The sequence below is a fragment of the Cyprinodon tularosa genome, unplaced genomic scaffold, assembly GCF_016077235.1.
Source record: "Cyprinodon tularosa strain WSP-4 unplaced genomic scaffold, ASM1607723v1 ctg486, whole genome shotgun sequence".
Lineage (NCBI taxonomy): Eukaryota > Metazoa > Chordata > Actinopteri > Cyprinodontiformes > Cyprinodontidae > Cyprinodon > Cyprinodon tularosa.
Window position 1 is genome coordinate 812,945 of NW_024039214.1, and position 19,828 is coordinate 832,772.

Below are 19,828 nucleotides of genomic sequence, written 5' to 3' on the forward strand. Positions count from 1 at the left end.
AATTAAACAGCTCATTTAAAGGGTCATAAAATAAAGCCTCCTTGTTGGAAACTTTCAAAAATCCAGAGAGGGACACCTGGAGGGGCCTCTCCACCACCAACGCCCTGTTCGCATGTAAAGTAGAAGACTATCTGCTGAGCTATGGAGCTAATATCTCTGCCTTCTGTTTGAGAGACCAGGAACCATTTCCTGCGCGCAGTGAGAAAACGCGCGTGCGCTCAAAACCGGTCTGGCGCGCGCACAACTCTTGTCGTCACTCTCAGTTCCGTCTCTGCTCCACATTCTCTCTCCACACTCATCACCAGCTGTGCGCTCGGCTGTCTCTCCGCTCGCGAATTCATAAATATATGTAAATAAACCAAATCATCAGCCAATCACGCTCAGTTTGATGAAAACCCGACTGGATAAAAGCGTCTACTAAATACATAAATACTAAAAAAAGAAAACACAATTAGGAAATCAAATAACTCTTGCAGTTATGCAGTAATTGCTCCTAAGTCGATGGGCAGCAGATAGTACTATAAAAGATGTTGGATTATCTCAAATAAATGTCAGTAAAACAGTTATTGGGTCATTGTTGCCTAGTGGTAAACTAGGGTGACCATATTTTCATTTGGGAAAACCAGGACACCTTGGAGCGGGGGTGGGGTGATATTGAAAGAACAAATGTCTCATCATCGGGATTTGCTCCGTGATCAGAGGAAATGTTACTTGGCGCAGAACAGTTGTGAAAATTAGAAGTTCAGTTTAATATAATAATACAACTCTGTGAATAGTTCCGTCTGAAATGAATGAAAATAGTTGTTTTAATGGTTATTGAGTCAGATATGTGGTGGTAATGTTTGGTTTATCTAAAGGTTTTAATCTGTTACTGTGTAAATGAGTTTGGCTGTAATTTAAGGACAGATTCTAATAGATCTGCAGAGTGGGAACTATAAATCTGATAAGATTTTAATTTTTTTATTATTGTTTTGCACAATATGCTTAACTAAGTATTTTTTGTTGTTGAATATTAGAGATTTTGCAGATATATTTTGTAGATACATTGTTTAGATTTACTAAGATATTTCTAACCCTTTTATAGAATAGAATAGAAAATCCCTTTATTGTCCCACAATGGGCAAATTTACAGCAGCAAAAAGATTATTGAAAATGGTCACACAAATGTGGACCTTAGAAAAATGTATAAGAATAACATAATAGGGAAGAGTTAAAATATAAACAATAAAATTCTGTAAAGTGTTTTAACAATATAAAACTGGAGAATAAATAACCAATATGCAGCTATGGACATTTTTACAATAATGGATATTTGAAAATAGCAGCAACATCAGAGATGTGCAGAATGACAGCAGCAGGTTATTTAACTGACTGAGGTTTCTATCATTACATTTGATTTGATTAGTTCCTGCTCCCGGTGGTTGGAACCTTTATTCCACTCTGGATTCTTGTGAGTGTAGTCTTTGTTCACTTTAACTTTTAAAAAAATAAATAAATAAACAAACAGTTTTGAAAACCTCGGTATTCATTATTTTCCTGCTTTGTGTGTCAACTTTCACGGTTGCTAAGCAACAGAGCATACGGCGGTAAAACCCGCAAAAGGGTGGACCTGTTTGAATTGACAGACAGAACTCTTCCGGCCTCCTTATTTTCAAGGACTTCGAAGGATCCAGTCTAGGTAGACCGCGTCCTTGGAGGATGCAGCCCAGGTTTTCGAACAGAGCCTCTGATTAAGAACAGGGCTGCCCGCACTGACGCGGCTCAGGGATTACGTCACACGGAGCGTCGTGCGCAGTGAAATCAGGACATTTCCTCACTTTCTAAAAAAAACCCGGGACGCCCGGGACAGGACGTGAAATACGGATATGTCCCGGGAAATACGGACGTTTGGTCACCCTAGGTAAACCCCCCTCTGACCTTTACACAGCAGCAGCTAGGTGGTGGCATTGCCATCTTTCTCCAGTAGAGAAAAAATATTTTCAAACATAGCTTTTGAAAGAAGTTTCTAGACTCAATTTTCTTGGATCACAGAAAAATAGGAATATGTCATTTTTACTGATGCGTTGTACTTCATTTAAGTTTAGTGAGACTACATGGTTAATGATTAGGTTGTCCTGTGTTCATGCATGATGGCCTAACAGAAAACTTATCTTTTAATATTTTTTTTACTCTTTCAGATCAATTAAGTTGATTTTGTCTGAAAACGGATCTCTGGAGTCATGGCTTCTACATCACAGACTGCCTTGGAATATCTGAGCAATGCCAGAGTTCACCTTGTTGGAAAATTAAGGAACCACTTAGTAATTCTTGAGAACTTGTATCAAAAAGGAGTTCTTCATGATGAAGAGGTAAACAAGATAAAGACAGAGAAAGATGACTATGATAAAAACAGAGCATTACTGGACTCAGTCATTAAAAAAGGTGAAGCATCCTGCTACCAGTTACTGAGGATTCTTTACGAGACGAGGAGGAGGACCTTAGAGAGACCAGGTAGTGATGAAACTACAGCTAAAGAGTTTAACCTGCATCAATGGATCTGCTGCTTTTCATTTAAAGAAGAAGCAGAAACTGATACAAACTACCTACAAGGTATTTAAAACTAGATTCAGTTTAATATAGATCACATTTTTATCAATGTGGTCACTCTTTTACAAAGTTATTTCATTGTTTATGGCAAAAATATTTCTTATGAGAGCAAAGAAACACATTTCATCATAAATATTGATATACTTGCTGTTACTTTTATTTCAGGGTCAAGACCATGCCACAGATATCAGTCTAAGTTGAAATCAAAAGGAAATAAGTTATCAAGAGATTTCTGGAAGGCCAGTAATAAACTTTTTCAGAACCAGAATCCTGATCTGTCGTACACTCCGCTTGTCTTAGATACAAATGATAGATGTTCTCCATCCAAAATAAAGAAATATAAAACCAAGAAAAGCAAACTGAGTCGTCCTAAAAAGTTAAGGGCTTACATTCCAGAAGACATACCAGAAATCTCCCCCACTAGACTGCTGAAAATGGATAAAGATATACTCCTGGTTGGAAAACCTGGAACTGGAAAGACGGCTCTGAGCCATGAAATGTTGAGACTGTGGTCAGAGAGAGACGACAAGGAGCTGGATTACATGTTTTACTTTGACATGAGGGAAATGACCAACATCCCACTGGACATGAGTTTGGAGGATCTTCTGTTTAATTGTTACAGTAAACCAGATGAGGGCAGAGATGAGATATTAGAGGATATAGAGAGAAACTCTGAAAATGTCACAATCATTTTAGACGGAGTCACTGATCTCTCTTCATCGGTTATGAAGAAACTTGTAGAGAAAGATCTGCTCTCTCATGCAAAAATCATCATCACCTGCAGACCAGATGATGAGGAAGATCTCTGTCTAGAAGACTGGTTCAGGGTGGAGGTGAAAGGCTTCAGTGAGGGAACAATAAAAACATATCTGTCTAAAGCACTGGGTGAAGATCATCAGGAGGTTCTGAGTAACGTGGAGCTGTTGACTCTTTCTCATGTTCCAATGTATGCTCTGATGGTGGCCGCCAGCTTTTCATCAGGTGTCTCTCTGCAGCCCAAAACTGTCACTGAAATATACATCAATATTGTTCGGTTTAGTCTCCAGATGAACAGCAACGGAACCAGGATGAAGAATCTCAATCAGTTCATCAGAACCAAGAGAGATGAAATCATGTCTCTGGCTGAAGCTGCTTTTGAAGCAACTCAAAGAAAAACTGTGAACCTGGAAGGACTTTCCTTTGAGGACAGCTGCATCCTTTCCTTCCGGAAATCACTTGATGTCAAAGTCGCTCTTACTGAAACTATGACTGTCCACGCTTTCCTCCATTACACCATGCAGGAGTTCTTTGCTGCTCTGTGGCTTTTAAAGAATCCAGAGAAGATCAGGGAGGTTTTTCAGCAGAGCCTCACTGAGGAGATGAAACACATGAAACATGTGATCCCTTTCATGTGTCAGCTGTTAAATGAGGAGAACCCCAGTTTGATGAGCTGTCTGGTTCCAGATGAAAAGCTAGTAGAAACACAGGAATGGTTCTTCAAAGAGATGATTGACACGTTTTTTCAAAAAGCTCATGACTCTGAGCTTTATGTTGACACACTGTTCTTATGCCAATGTCTGTATGAGTCCCAGAGCTCTGAAGCCTGTATCGCCTTTCTGGACAAACTGAACTTCCATCTGGACCTCAGTGGAGAGAATCTGGACCCTCATTCCTGCCAAGCTGTGGCCTTTATGGTCACTCAGTCAAAGGAAAGGAAAATAAGTCTGAACCTAAAGGATGTGACGGTATCTGAACAAGGAATGAGACAATTACTTAGATGCCTTCAACACGTTAAATGGTATGACCTAACATGTTTAGTTAATAACTGCCCAGGATTATGATATATACTGAAAATAAAAACATTGTAAATCAGTTTTGCAATGCATTGCTAATATTGGATAGTAATTTAGCTTTCTGTAAATTACAGGTGTGACTCTCTGCCTCAGCAGCTATGGAGGGTTGTCCTTCTCAGTAATGGGCAGACGGGATATAAAACATTACTGGATCTCTGTGAAAACCAGCTGCATCTTTCAGTCGTAGATAAAAAGATGCTGTTTGAAAATGCAGTGAAAGTCATGCAGAGGGAAGATGCAAAGGTCACCGTCTGCCTCCACTGGGTCCGAGGAGCTACTGTCTGCCAGAGTCTAAGTGATTGCCTGTTACAGGCTCTGCCAAAGATCAGTAATCTCAGGTAAGAAAGGTACTTCTCTACATTAGGAGTGGATTATATGACCCTGTTATAATACCATGATATATTTTACAAATCTGCTTAGATTGTGTCCATAACAAGCTTCTACATAGACTATTTAAGTTCAATCAGTTCTTTGCAACATTGGTTATATGTGGTAATATTGCAATGATGAGAATAAATTAGATATTTTGTGCTTCTCTGAACCTTCATGTATTTCATAAAAACAAACCTCAAGCTCCAAATGGCAACAACATCAACAAAATCAGCAGAAAATAAAATGTATTTGCTGATACAGTGGGGCAAAACAGTATTTAGTCAGCCACCAATAGTGCAAGTTCTCCCACTTAAAAAGATGAGAGAGGCCGGTAATTTTCATCATAGATATACCTCAACTATGAGAGACAAAATGAGAAAAAAAATCCAGAAAATCACATTGTCTGATTTTTAAAGAATTTATTTGCAAAATATGGTGGAAAATAAGTATTTGGTCAGTTACAAACAAGCAAGATTTCTGGCTCTCACAGACCTGTAACTTCTTCTGTAAGAGGCTCCTCTGTCCTCCACTCGTTACCTTCATTAATGGCACCTGTTTGAACCCGTTATCAGTATAAAAGACACCTGTCCACAACCTCAAACAGTCACACTCTAAACTCCACCATGGCCAAAACTAGAGAGCTGTCAAAGGACACCCGAAACAAAATGATAGACCTGCACCAGGCTGGGAAGTCTGAATCTGCAATAGGTAAACAGCTTGGTGTGAAGAAATCAACTGTGGGATCATTTATTAGAAAATGGAAAACATACAAGACCACTGATAATCTTCCTCCATCTGGGGCTCCACGCAAGATCTCACCCCATGGGGTCAAAATGATCACAAGAACGGTGAGTAAAAATCCCAGAACCACACGGGGGGACCTAGTGAATGACCTGCAGAGAGCTGGGACCAAAGTAACAAAGGCTACCATCAGTAACACACTACGCCGCCAGGGACTCAAATCCTGCAGTGCCAGACGTGTCCCCCTGCTTAAGGCAGTACATGTCAAGGCCCGTCTCAAGTTTGCTAGAGAGCATTTGGATGATCCAGACGATGACTGGGAGAATATCATATGGTCAGATGAAACCAAAATAGAACTTTTTGGTAAAAACTCTACTCGTCGTGTTTGGAGGAGAGAGAATGCTGAGTTGCATCCAAAGAACACCATACCTACAGTGAAGCATGGGGGTGGAAACATCATGCTTGGGGCTGTTTTTCTGCTAAGGGACCAGGACGACTGATCCGTGTGAAGGAAAGAATGAATGGAGCCATGTATCGTCAAATTTTGAGTGAAAACCTCCTTCCATCAGCAAGGGCATTGAAGATGAAACGTGGCTGGGTCTTTCAGCATGACAATGATCCCAAACACGCCGCCCGGGTAACGAAGGAGTGGCTTCGTAAGAAGCATTTCAAGGTCCTGGAGTGGCCTAGCCAGTCTCCAGATCTCAACCCCATAGAAAATCTTTGGAGGGAGTTGAAAGTCCGTGTTGCCCAGCGACAGCCCCAGAACATCACTGCTTTAGAGGAGATCTGCATGGAGGAATGGGCCAAAATACCAGCAACAGTGTGTGAAAACTTTGTGAAGACTTACAGAAAACGTTTGATCTCTGTCATTGCCAACAAAGGATATATAACAAAGTATTGAGATGAACTTTTGTCATTGACCAAATACTTATTTTCCACCATATTTTACAAATAAATTCTTTAAAAATCAGACAATGTGATTTTCTGGATTTTTTTTTTCTCATTTTGTCTCTCATAGTTGAGGTATATCTATGATGAAAATTACCGGCCTCTCTCATCTTTTTAAGAGGGAGAACTTGCACTATTGGTGGCTGACTAAATACTTTTTTGCCCCACTGTATTTCAAATTCAGAAATACTTTATTAATCCTAAATGGAAATTAAATGCTGCAGTACCTCATAGGTTCTTTTATAAACAGATGTTGATGCTGAGGGCAGGAAGGATCTTCTGTAGAAGCTAGTTTTCTCTTGTTGAGCAGTTGCTTCAGATCACTTGTGATCCTTGGTTTATTATTTGGGAAACATTTCACTGTTCTGGTAGGGATGGTGTTATCTACACAGAAGTTTATGTAGTCATTTACACACTCAGCCATTGCATTGATGTCTTTCCATGTGGCTGACACACTGCATCCCAGTCTGTAGCCTCAGAACAACCTTGCAGGGCTTCTTCAGCTTCCTCTGACCATCTCCTTACAGTTCTGTTTAATGCAGATTGTCTCTTATAAAGTGGCTTATAATCTGAGCAGAGAAAAATAAGATTGTGATCTGATTTCCCAAGGGACGGTCTTACTTCAGAGATGTAATCCTTGACATTTGCATAAAACAAAATCCAAAGTTTTGTTTTCTCTGGTAGAGCAGCTGACAAACTATCTAAAATCCTTAAGTCCCAGAGATGATAATAACTCAGATCTGAGCTACAGGATCAGTGTTTGTGTAGTGAGTCAGTAACAGCTGCTCTGATCAAACATGTTTAACATGTCATTTCTGTCACGATTTGGCTAAGGTTAGTTGACCCAAAGCAGAGGCAGAGGTGAATCTCTTGTGTATTTAATAATGAGTTAGCAGAAAACAGAGGCAGGTTATCCAAAAATCCAAAAAGAAAACAAAGTCCAAACAAACATGAAACCAGGAGTCCAAAAAAACCAATACATGAAAACTAGTCTAAACGTACCAGAAACCATGGAGACATCAGGGGAATCACAATCATAAGGAGGAAGGCACAGAGAGAAGGAGTTGGAGCATGTTTAACGAGGACCCAGCGAAGAGGAACTTCTTCTTGTCGAGTTTTATGGCGGATGGCAACAAACTGTAAGTAGCATTACCGCCACTTACTGGTATGGAGTGTGGTTCGTGATGGTTTAAATATTTATCCTGATATACATATACTCTACCCTAACTTCTTCAAAACATACATTCACACATTCACACTTAAAAATATATACATATTTGTGCACAGCTTTGTATATCATTCCTTCACTCACAAACACACTTACTATAATTAAATTCTATGAAATAATTTCGTTTTCTTTAGAAATTGAATAATTATTTGTATGTGTTTACTCCCTAAATTTTTCCTCAATATATCTAATAAATTAACCTTCTCCTTAATGTCTTCAAACTCTCTCCTCATATATCTTCTCTCCTTTTCATATTTATGACATTCTAATATAACATGTTCTATGGTTTCATATTTATCACAGTAATCACATTTGCCCGTTTTATGTTTTTGTATTTTAAAAAGTGTATAATTAAGTCCTGTATGACCAAATCTTAACCTTGTTATCATTCTTTCCTCCTTTCTATTTCTTCTTCCATTTCTTCTTTCTCCTACCATCTTCTGAATTTTTATAAAACCATCTTCCTGTTTTATCTTCATCCCACCTTTTTTGCCAAACTTCCATTAGTTTCTCTTTAATAATACTTTTTCCTTCTGATTTACTTATTTTAACTATAAAACTAATAGAATGTTTAATTGCCCTTTTTGCCATTTTATCTGCCCTCTCGTTTCCTACTACCCCAATATGTGCTGGAACCCACACAAATGTAACTATCAGCCCCATGTTTCATATTCTGAACAGTGTATGATATATTTCTAATAAAATGTCCATCCTACTATCTGTTTGGAGATTTTTTAAACTTAATAATGCAGAGCTTGAATCTGAACATATTATTGTTTTTAATGGTTTTATGTCTTCTACCCATTGTAACGCTAATAATATTGCCAACATTTCTCCTGTGTATACTGATAATCCATCTATAATTCGTTTTCCTATTTTTATATTGAATTCTGGTACTACAAATGCTATTCCTAGTTTCTCAGTTATTTTTGATGCATCAGTATAAATGTGAACATATTGATAATATTTATCTAAATATAATTGCACTGAACATCTATCTACAGCACTTGATTTATCTTGTTTCTTTTCCATTAGTGACATATCTACTGTTGCTTCTGGTAGAATCCAGGGAGGTATAATTGATATTGGTGTTGTTTGACTCATTTCTAAACTATTCATTTTAAATTTTTTTATTTTATTTTCAATTGTCCATCCAAAACTCCTCATTTCTTTCTTTTCTTTTTCCCAGCATGGATTTAAAATGTCCAAAGTTGGGTGATCCACATTATTTCCTTGTAAATTTAACCAGTAATTAATTTCTAATTTTGTTCTTCTTAAATCTAATGGCATTTCTCCCATTTCTATTTCTAATGCTGCTGTTGGTGTGGTTTTAAATGCTCCAGTACATAATCTTAGTGCCTGATGTTGGATAATGTCTAATTTAACTAAATGTGTTTTAGCTGCTGAACCGTACACTAAACAACCAAAGTCTATGTTGGATCTTATCATTCCTGAGTAAATATGTTTTAGTGATTTCCTATCTGCTCCCCAGTCACTGCCAGCCAAACATCTCAAAATATTCAAAATTTTCTTACATTTATCAACAACTTTTTGTATATGTATATGCCATTTTTATTTTTCATCAAACCATAATCCTAAAAATTTTATACACTTTACCTGCTCTAACTCTTGTTTATATAATTTTAATTTTATTTCCTTATTTATTTTTTTCTGAGTAAATAACATTACTTTCGTTTTATCAACTGAGAACTTAAATCCCCATTGCAACACCCATTTCTCTATTTCAATAATAACCTTTTGTAATTTTTTAACAATAAAATCAACATTTTTCCCTCGTTTCCAAACAGCTCCATCATCTGCAAATAGTGAACACCCCATGTCTTTTTCAATATCTTTAAATACTTCATTTATCATAATTGAGAAAAATAGTGGACAAATAATACTCCACTGTGGAGTTCCATTTTCTACTATTTATTTTCCTGAGGTAGTTTCTCCTATTCGCGAAGAGGAACAGAAGAGAGAGGGCTTTTTAAAGGAAACTGAGACAAAGAGGGGGCCAATGAGGAAACTGGGAGCAGGTGTGCAAAGAACAAGAGAGGGAAAGAGCTAGGGAAGAAGGAGAACATAAGAGGGCAGCAGAGAGCAACAAATAGAAACCTGGAAGACTGGAAATAACAACAAAATGATAATCAAATAACCAGGACTATAAAACATGGAAAAAAGAAAACTAAACAGTAGAAAACAAGGAGTAAAGTAAGACTGAATACTCAAAAGAAAAAAACAACAGAAACAGAAACCTGACAATTTCATCACATTCATGACAGACATGAACAAGATGGAGTCCATCAGTAGTGTGTGGTTGTATTGATGCAGCTCAGATCAAATCAGCTCTAAATGTTTCCTTCTTGTTTTTCCAGGTTTGATCCTCGGAGCTCATATCTTCCTGAACAAACCAGGTTCTTAGTGAATCTGTTCTGTGCAGCAGCAGAGAGAGAACAGCTGACAGGAGAGAAGATGGTGGAGCTGTTAGCATCAGTCTGTAGATATGAAACATTTATTATTTATTATGAGGATGATGATGAGGATGATGATGATGATACCATCAAATATCCCCTTCACTTCCTGCTGGATCTGTACTCCCAGATGAAGGACTGTGAGACTAAAACAGGTCTGAGTCTCCTTCCATCATTACAGTCAGTTTTCCAGTCAGCTCCTCCAGTCTGGATCATAAAGCTCTCAGAGATACAGACCTCCATCCTCCTGGAAGTGTTGAAGCTCCAATCAGAGAAGAAACCAGTGAAGCTGACAGACTGCTCACATGGAGAGAGTGAAGTGAGGAGTTTCCTACAGTGTCTGCCTTATATCTCACAGCTCAGGTACAGATACAAATACTTTGACTGTAACTGTTGAAACATTCATACATGTTCATTTTGCTTTAATATCAATAATAGTTCAGTTATTTTCCTTTATAATCAGACATGTTTAATATTCCCCACATTTTCGCTTATTGTTTATTTTAACATTATAACTTTGTCGTAGTTCAGAGGAAACATTTCTCTGTTGACAGCAATAGATTAGTTCTATGGTTTAATTTACTGACTGGATTTGAGTTAAATCTAGTTTGACAGTAAAGTCTATCAGGATATTAACCCATATGTATTAGTTTAAATGTTCTTTATCTTCTAAGCAGGTTTGTAGTTTTATTCTTCCTTTATCAGAACGCTCTTCAATCAGAATAAAGGTTGAATCCTCTGAAGGTGTTCCTCCTCCAGTCCATCCTGTCTAACTCCTCCATCATGTTTTCAGTCCTCAGAGCAGAAACATGAACCATTACTGGCTGCTGGTCTAACTGGTCTGAATGAAGGTCTCTGTGGGAACTAATGGTTCCCAGAGAACAATGTGGGAGAACATCCATGCTTAATGAGAAATATTGAGCTGCAGCAGTTTGGAAACATGTGACAGTCTTCTGTGTGAGAGAATAATGAAGTGATGTGAATAATCAGAGCTCTGTAGCTCAGTGACAACAACACAGCCATGTTAGCAGCTCCTCAGACACACAGAGAAAAACATGCAGTTAAAGCTGCTGTTGGTTGCTTGAATTTCTCTGCAGCTAAAAACTCAAAGCAGAATCTCTTTCAGCTTCATTGAACAGCTTTTTATCACAACATGAGAAAAACACACAATGATCCATTTAGCTGCATTTGAACTTCTGACTGCAGTGAACTTTACTGAGCTTGATGAAGATCCTAGCAGCTCTATAGAGAACAACACGTTAGGATGACAGACACCAATGAGACATCATCACTTTGTGTCTCCAGCTGCAGATGCTGTTCAGCACAACTGAGATTTATGAGTTAAATGAGGATCAAGGTGAAGCTTTAGCTGCTGTTGTTCATGAGATGGACTGAAGTTCTGCTTGTTTCACTCATGTTTGCTTTTAGTTTGGATGTTTTAGTCTAAAAACTCAAATCCTAAAGTCCCAGAGATGATAATAACTCAGAGATCTGAGCCACAGGATCAGTGTTTGTGTTGTGAGTCAGTAACAGCTGCTCTGATCAAACAAGTTTAACATGTCATTTCATCACATCCATGACAGACATGAACAAGATGGAGTCCATCAGTAGTGTGTGGTTGTATTGATGCAGCTCAGATCAAATCAGCTCTAAATGTTTCCTTCTTGTTGTTCCAGGTTTGATTGGAGCTCAGATCGTCCTGAACAAACCAGGTTCTTAGTGAATCTGTTCTGTGCAGCAGCAGAGAGAGAACAGCTGACAGGAGAGAAGATGGTGGAGCTGTTAGCATCAGTCTGCAGATATGAAACATTTATTATTTATTATCAGGATGATGATGAGGATGATGATGATGATCACATCAAATATCGTCTTGACTTCCTGCTGGATCTGTACTTCCAGATGAAGGACTGTGAGACTAAAACAGGTCTGAGTCTCCTTCCATCATTACAGTCAGTTTTCCAGTCAGCTCCTCCAGAATGGACCATAGATCTCTCAGAGAGAAAGACCTCCATCCTCCTGGAAGTGTTGAAGCTCCAATCAGAGAAGAAACCAGTGAAGCTGACAGACTGCTCACATGGAGAGAGTGAAGTGAGGAGTTTCCTACAGTGTCTGCCTTATATCTCACAGCTCAGGTACAGATACAAATACTTTGACTGTAACTGTTGGAACATTCATACATGTTCATTTTGCTTTAATATCAATAATAGTTCAGTTATTTTCCTTTATAATCAGACATGTTTAATATTCTCCACATTTTCCCTCATTGTTTATTTTAACATTATAACTTTGTCGTAGTTCAGAGGAAACATTTCTCTGTTGACAGCAATAGATTAGTTCTATGGTTTAATTTACTGACTGGATTTGAGTTAAATCTAGTTTGACAGTAAACAGTCTATCAGGATATTAACCCATATTTATTAGTTTAAATGTTCTTTATCTTCTAAGCAGGTTTGTAGTTTTATTCTTCCTTTATCAGAACGCTCTTCAATCAGAAAAAAAGGTTGAATCCTCTGAAGGTGTTCCTCCTCCAGTCCATCCTGTCTAACTCCTCCCTCATGTTTTCAGTCCTCAGAGCAGAAACATGAACCATTACTGGCTGCTGGTCTAACTGGTCTGAATGAAGGTCTCTGTGGGAACTAATGGTTCCCAGAGAACAATGTGGGAGAACATCCATGTTTAATGAGAAATATTGAGCTGCAGCAGTTTGGAAACATGTGACAGTCTTCTGTGTGAGAGAATAATGAAGTGATGTGAATAATCAGAGCTCTGTAGCTCAGTGACAACAACACAGCCATGTTAGCAGCTCCTCAGACACACAGAGAAAAACATGCAGTTAAAGCTGCTGTTGGTGGCTTGAATTTCTCTGCAGCTAAAAACTCAAAGCAGAATCTCTTTCAGCTTCATTGAACAGCTTTTTATCACAACATGAGAAAAACACACAATGATCCATTTAGCTGCATTTGAACTTCTGACTGCAGTGAACTTTACTGAGCTTGATGAAGATCCTAGCAGCTCTATAGAGAACAACACAGTAGGATGACAGACACCAATGAGACATCATCACTTTGTGTCTCCAGCTGCAGATGCTGTTCAGCACAACTGAGATTTATGAGTTAAATGAGGATCAAGGTGAAGCTTTAGCTGCTGTTGTTCATGAGATGGACTGAAGTTCTGCTTGTTTCACTCATGTTTGCTTTTAGTTTGGATGTTTTAGTCTAAAAACTCAAATCCTAAAATCACAGAGATGATAATAACTCAGAGATCTGAGCCACAGGATCAGTGTTTGTGTTGTGAGTCAGTAACAGCTGCTCTGATCAAACATGTTTAACATGTCATTTCATCACATCCATGACAGACATGAACAAGATGGAGTCCATCAGTAGTGTGTGGTTGTATTGATGCAGCTCAGATCAAATCAGCTCTAAATGTTTCCTTCTTGTTGTTCCAGGTTTGATCCTCAGAGCTCATATCTTCCTGAACAAACCAGGTTCTTAGTGAATCTGTTCTGTGCAGCAGCAGAGAGAGAACAGCTGACAGGAGAGAAGATGGTGGAGCTGTTAGCATCAGTCTGTAGATATGAAACATTCCCTTTAGAAGAAACATATATGGAGGATGGAGATGTTTTAAAATATCAGAGTCACTTCCTGCTGGATCTGTACTCCCAGATGAAGGACTGTGAGACTAAAACAGGTCTGAGTCTCCTTCCATCATTACAGTCAGTTTTCCAGTCAGCTCCTCCAGTCTGGATCATAAAGCTCTCAGAGATACAGACCTCCATCCTCCTGGAAGTGTTGAAGCTCCAATCAGAGAAGAAACCAGTGGAGCTGACAGACTGCTCACATGGAGAGAGTGAAGTGAGGAGTTTCCTACAGTGGCTGCCTTATATCTCAAAGCTCAGGTACAGATACAAATACTTTGACTGTAACTGTTGGAACATTCATACATGTTCATTTTGCTTCAATATCAATAATAGTTCAGTTATTTTCCTTTATAATCAGACATGTTTAATATTCCCCACATTTTCCCTCATTGTTTATTTTAACATTATAACTTTGTCGTAGTTCAGAGGAAACATTTCTCTGTTGACAGCAATAGATTAGTTCTATGGTTTAATTTACTGACTGGATTTGAGTTAAATCTAGTTTGACAGTAAACAGTCTATCAGGATATTAACCCATATTTATTAGTTTAAATGTTCTTTATCTTCTAAGCAGGTTTGTAGTTTTATTCTTCCTTTATCAGAACGCTCTTCGATCAGAATAAAGGTTGAATCCTCTGAAGGTGTTCCTCCTCCAGTCCATCCTGTCTAACTCCTCCCTCATGTTTTCAGTCCTCAGAGCAGAAACATGAACCATTACTGGCTGCTGGTCTAACTGGTCTGAATGAAGGTCTCTGTGGGAACTAATGGTTCCCAGAGAACAATGTGAGAGAACATCCATGTTTAATGAGAAATATTGAGCTGCAGCAGTTTGGAAACATGTGACAGTCTTCTGTGTGAGAGAATAATGAAGTGATGTGAATAATCAGAGCTCTGTAGCTCAGTGACAACAACACAGCCATGTTAGCAGCTCCTCAGACACACAGAGAAAAACATGCAGTTAAAGCTGCTGTTGGTTGCTTGAATTTCTCTGCAGCTAAAACTCAAAGCAGAATCTCTTTCAGCCTCATTGAACAGCTTTTTATCACAACATGAGAAAAACACACAATGATCCATTTAGCTGCATTTGAACTTCTGACTGCAGTGAACTTTACTGAGCTTGATGAAGATCCTAGCAGCTCTATAGAGAACAACACGTTAGGATGACAGACACCAATGAGACATCATCACTTTGTGTCTCCAGCTGCAGATGCTGTTCAGCACAACTGAGATTTATGAGTTAAATGAGGATCAAGGTGAAGCTTTAGCGTCTGTTGTTCATGAGATGGACTGAAGTTCTGCTTGTTTCACTCATGTTTGTTGGGATCTGGAGCTGTACCAACTTTCTCCAGCAGAGTGTGCCGTGGATCCTCCTGAGCTGAGCCTCCAACACACCTGAGGCGCATCTCGTCATCAGTGGATCCTCCTGTATATAACCTGCCTTCAGACCTTGCCTCAACGCCGCAGTGTTGATCCAGTTTGGTTAGCACCTGAGCCTAGTATCTCCTGAGAATCTTTGTTGTCTCTTATTAGATTGGATTCTAATACCTCCTTGTCTCTGCTTTCAGGAATCCTCTCCCTTGTAAGCTCTGGATGAGCTTAACCTGCCGAGCCTGCCCTCTGAGCCAAACCTGAAGACTCTTGTCTGGATTCCCATGCAGCTCTTGGCTAAGAGCTGGAAACCCAAACTCAAGGTCTCCAGTGAACCTGCCCCCAGGCCTTTACCAGTTCCTGAGTTTATTCCATGTGCTTGTATCAATAAACATTGTTAAACTTTTCATCTGTCTCCGTGGTGTTCTGCATACTGGGTTTATCTGAAACCCATCATGACAGAACACTGCGGCCAAACACAAAGCCCAGCAGATCACCTCCGGAGGAGGCTCGAGGAGCAGAATGCCCAAATCCAAGGAGATACCAGAACCCTCCGTGAGTTAAATGCATTTATGGAACATCATAACCAGACCTTACAGACTTTCGCTGGCTATTTTGGAAATGCTAACGCTACGCCAGCAGTACTTCCTGTTCCGGATCCACTTCCGCCTCTAGGGTCACCGGCAGTGACGTCATTTCTTGAATTCCGCCCTAGTCTTCCTGAAAAGTTTTCAGGTAATATGAAAGACTCTAAAGGATTTTTGTTTCAGTGCCGTCTAATTTTTCAGAACTCTCCTGGCAGTTTCCCAACTGATCAAAAGAAAATTTATTCTGTCCCAACTAACCGGACGAGCCCTAGAGTGGGCGGAGGCAAGGTTTGCCTCCGAAGACAGCCTCAGTTGTAAATTCTCTGATTTTGTTTCAGAATTTTCCCAAGTATTTAACCAAGAATCTGACCAAACAATTGACTCTCGTGCTCTTTTGAATCTTAGACAGGGAAATTCCTCTGTAGCGGATTTTTCCATCAACTTCCGGGTCAAAGCCGCAGCTTCCGGATGGAACCAATGTGCTCTCAAGAGTGCATATTTTAAGGCTTTAAATGAGAATATTAAAGACGAACTTGCAACCCTCGACAAACCAGCAACTCTAAAGGAATTAATCCGTCTGACTATTAGGTTGGATAACAGAATCCGAGCCAGAAACAGTTCAAAACCAAGGAATCAAGGTTTTTTTGAGTTAGCCCCTGCATCTAATAATGCAACTGTTTTTTCTGGTCCCACAGAACCCGTTTCCAAACCGAGGCCTAAAACCCAGTCACTCTCTTTGCCAGTACAGGTCTCTTATGCAGTGGAGACGGAAGCCGAACCCATGCAGGTTGGACATACGAGGCTAACTCCTGAGGAAAGGCTAAGACGTTTCAGATGCAAGTTATGCATCTACTGTGGTGAGACTGGCCATTTCATCGCTTCATGCCCTGCTAAGTTAAAACCCGATTCTCTCTCTCGTCTTTATTCCGTTGATCAATCCGAGACGCCTGAACCTGTTCTCCCCGCTTCCTGCACTGTTGGAGTGGTTACCTGGGAAATCACCGACCTCATAAACTCTGCCCTGGCTTCTGAACCTGACCCAGGTAACGGTCCTTCAAACAGAACCTATGTCCCTTCCTCTGTCAGATCTCGCCTGATACAATGGATGCATACAGCCAAGTTTTCCGCTCATCCGGGGGTAAGCAGAACCATCGCCCTAATTTCTAGACGTTTCTGGTGGCCTACCCTGCACAAAGATGTCAAAGAGTATGTTTTGGCTTGCTCCACCTGCGCCAGAAATAAAACCTCACATCAACCACCCTCAGGTCTGTTGCATCCTCTTCCGGTACCAACTCGTCCCTGGTCTCACATCGCCATCGACTTCGTCACTGGTCTCCCAATCTCCCGAGGTATGTCTACAATTTTTACCATCGTCGACCGATTTTCAAAGTCTTGCCATTTGATCCCCCTTAGGAAACTTCCCACGGCCTTCCAAACCGCCCAGCTCCTTGTTAAACACGTCTTTCGACTCCATGGAATCCCCCAGGAGATTCTTTCTGACCGCGGACCTCAGTTTATTTCTCAAGTCTGGAAGGCCTTCTGCGCAGCACTCAACTGTAAGTCATCTCTCACTTCTGGGTATCATCCACAGTCAAACGGTCAAACTGAAAGAATGAACCAGCAGCTCGAGTCTAATCTCCGTTGTCTGACATCCAACAACCCCACCGACTGGAGCCAATACCTCACTTGGATTGAATATGCCCACAACTCTCTCAAGTCTGCTTCCACCGGCCAGTCACAATTCCAGGTTAGTCTCGGATATCAACCTCCACTTTTTCCAGCAGATGAGAGAGAGATTTCGGTTCTGTCTGTCAACCATCACATCCGTCGTTGTCAACGTGTCTGGAGAGACACCATCGCTTCACTCAACCGCTCTTCTGAGACAACCAAATGCTTCGCTGACTCAAGGAGACATCCTGCCCCAGAGTACGTCGTTGGTCAGGAGGTATGGCTCTCCACTCGGGACATTCCCCTCAAGGGGATGTCTCGCAAATTATCTCCTAGATTCATTGGTTCGTACAAGATTGCCCAGGTGATTAACCCTTCAGCCATACGCCTGCACCTTCCTTCTAGTCTTCGCATCCACCCCACGTTCCACGTCTCCCAGGTCAAACCGGTTGTCTCTAGCCCTTTGTGCCCTCCATCCGACTCCCCTCCACCCGCCCTGGAAGTCGATGGACATCCTGCCTTCACCGTCCGCCGGATCGTGGACTCCCGTCGGCGAGGTCGCGGCTGGCAGTACCTCGTTGATTGGGAGGGCTACGGTCCGGAGGATCGCCAATGGGTTCCTGGCTCCTACATCCTCGATCCGTCACTGATCGAGGAGTATGAGCGCTCCCTCCCGTCGACGTCTTCTGGACCGCCAAGAGGCGGTCGTTGAGAGGGGGGTACTGTTGGGATCTGGAGCTGTACCACCTTTCTCCAGCAGAGTGTGCTGTGGATCCTCCTGAGCTGAGCCTCCAACACACCTGAGGCGCATCTCGTCATCAGTGGATCCTCCTGTATATAACCTGCCTTCAGACCTTGCCTCAACGCCGCAGTGTTGATCCAGTTTGGTTAGCACCTGAGCCTAGTATCTCCTGAGAATCTTTGTTGTCTCTTATTAGATTGGATTCTAATACCTCCTTGTCTCTGCTTTCAGGAATCCTCTCCCTTGTAAGCTCTGGATGAGCTTAACCTGCCGAGCCTGCCCTCTGAGCCAAACCTGAAGACTCTTGTCTGGATTCCCATGCAGCTCTTGGCTAAGAGCTGGAAACCCAAACTCAAGGTCTGCCCTCAAGTCAGAAGTAAGACGCTGAAGCGGTTATTGTACTCTGCTGAACAGAACAGTCTCTGGACCCAACAGTTCCTCTCTCAAAGCAAAACCCGGATTAATCAAGGTATCCATCTGAAACTCTCTAACTCAAGATCTTCAGTCCACAAGCTAACTGAACTGTCATCCTCACAGACTGCAGTGAACCTGCCCCCAGGCCTGAACCAGTTCCTGAGTTTATTCTATGTGCTTGTATCAATAAACATTGTTAAACTTTTCATCTGTCTCCGTGGTGTTCTGCATACTGGGTTTATCTGAAACCCATCATGACAATGTTTGCTTTTAGTTTGGATGTTTTAGTCTAAAAACTCAAATCCTAAAATCACAGAGATGATAATAACTCAGAGATCTGAGCCACAGGATCAGTGTTTGTGTTGTGAGTCAGTAACAGCTGCTCTGATCAAACAAGTTTAACATGTCATTTCATCACATCCATGACAGACATGAACAAGATGGAGTCCATCAGTAGTGTGTGGTTGTATTTATGCTGCTCAGATCAAATCAGCTCTAAATGTTTCCTTCTTGTTGTTCCAGGTTTTATCCTCAGAGCTCAGATCTTCCTGAACAAACCAGGTTCTTAGTGAATCTGTTCTGTGCAGCAGCAGAGAGAGAACAGCTGACAGGAGAGAAGATGGTGGAGCTGTTAGCATCAGTCTGTAGATATGAAACATTCCCTTTTTATGGTATTAATAAATATCAGAGTGACATCCTGCTGGATCTGTACTCCCAGATGAAGGACTGTGAGACTAAAACAGGTCTGAGTCTCCTTCCATCATTACAGTCAGTTTTCCAGTCAGCTCCTCCAGAATGGACCATAAAGCTCTCAGAGATACAGACCTCCATCCTCCTGGAAGTGTTGAAGCTCCAATCAGAGAAGAAACCAGTGAAGCTGACAGACTGCTCACATGGAGAGAGTGAAGTGAGGAGTTTCCTACAGTGTCTGCCTTATATCTCACAGCTCAGGTACAGATACAAATACTTTGACTGTAACTGTTGGAACATTCATACATGTTCATTTTGCTTTAATATCAATAATAGTTCAGTTATTTTCCTTTATAATCAGACATGTTTAAAATTCTCCACATTTTCCCTCATTGTTTATTTTAACATTATAACTTTGTCGTAGTTCAGAGGAAACATTTCTCTGTTGACAGCAATAGATTAGTTCTATGGTTTAATTTACTGACTGGATTTGAGTTAAATCTAGTTTGACAGAAAACAGTCTATCAGGATATTA

At 40.5% G+C, this 19,828-nt stretch overlaps 1 protein-coding gene across 7 annotated transcripts in view; it reads left to right on the plus strand.

Annotated features, from left to right (window-relative positions):
• LOC119794668 overlaps nt 1-19,828 on the plus strand; it is a 29,975-nt gene that overhangs the window by 273 nt on the left and 9,874 nt on the right. For 4 of the 7 annotated variants that reach the window (XM_038302309.1, XM_038302310.1, XM_038302311.1 and 1 more), the window contains exons 2-8: nt 2,178-2,589; nt 2,752-4,363; nt 4,493-4,756; nt 10,089-10,547; nt 11,861-12,316; nt 13,633-14,082; nt 19,126-19,554. In XM_038302309.1, coding sequence (XP_038158237.1) covers nt 2,220-2,589; nt 2,752-4,363; nt 4,493-4,756; nt 10,089-10,547; nt 11,861-12,316; nt 13,633-14,082; nt 19,126-19,554 — 4,040 coding nt within the window. In that variant the 5' untranslated portion in view covers nt 2,178-2,219. Of the gene's footprint in view, nt 1-2,177; nt 2,590-2,751; nt 4,364-4,492; nt 4,757-10,088; nt 10,548-11,860; nt 12,317-13,632; nt 14,083-14,962; nt 14,972-19,125; nt 19,555-19,828 lie in introns of all 7 variants that reach the window. The other 3 variants (XM_038302313.1, XM_038302312.1, XM_038302315.1) reach the window with 3 other exon arrangements.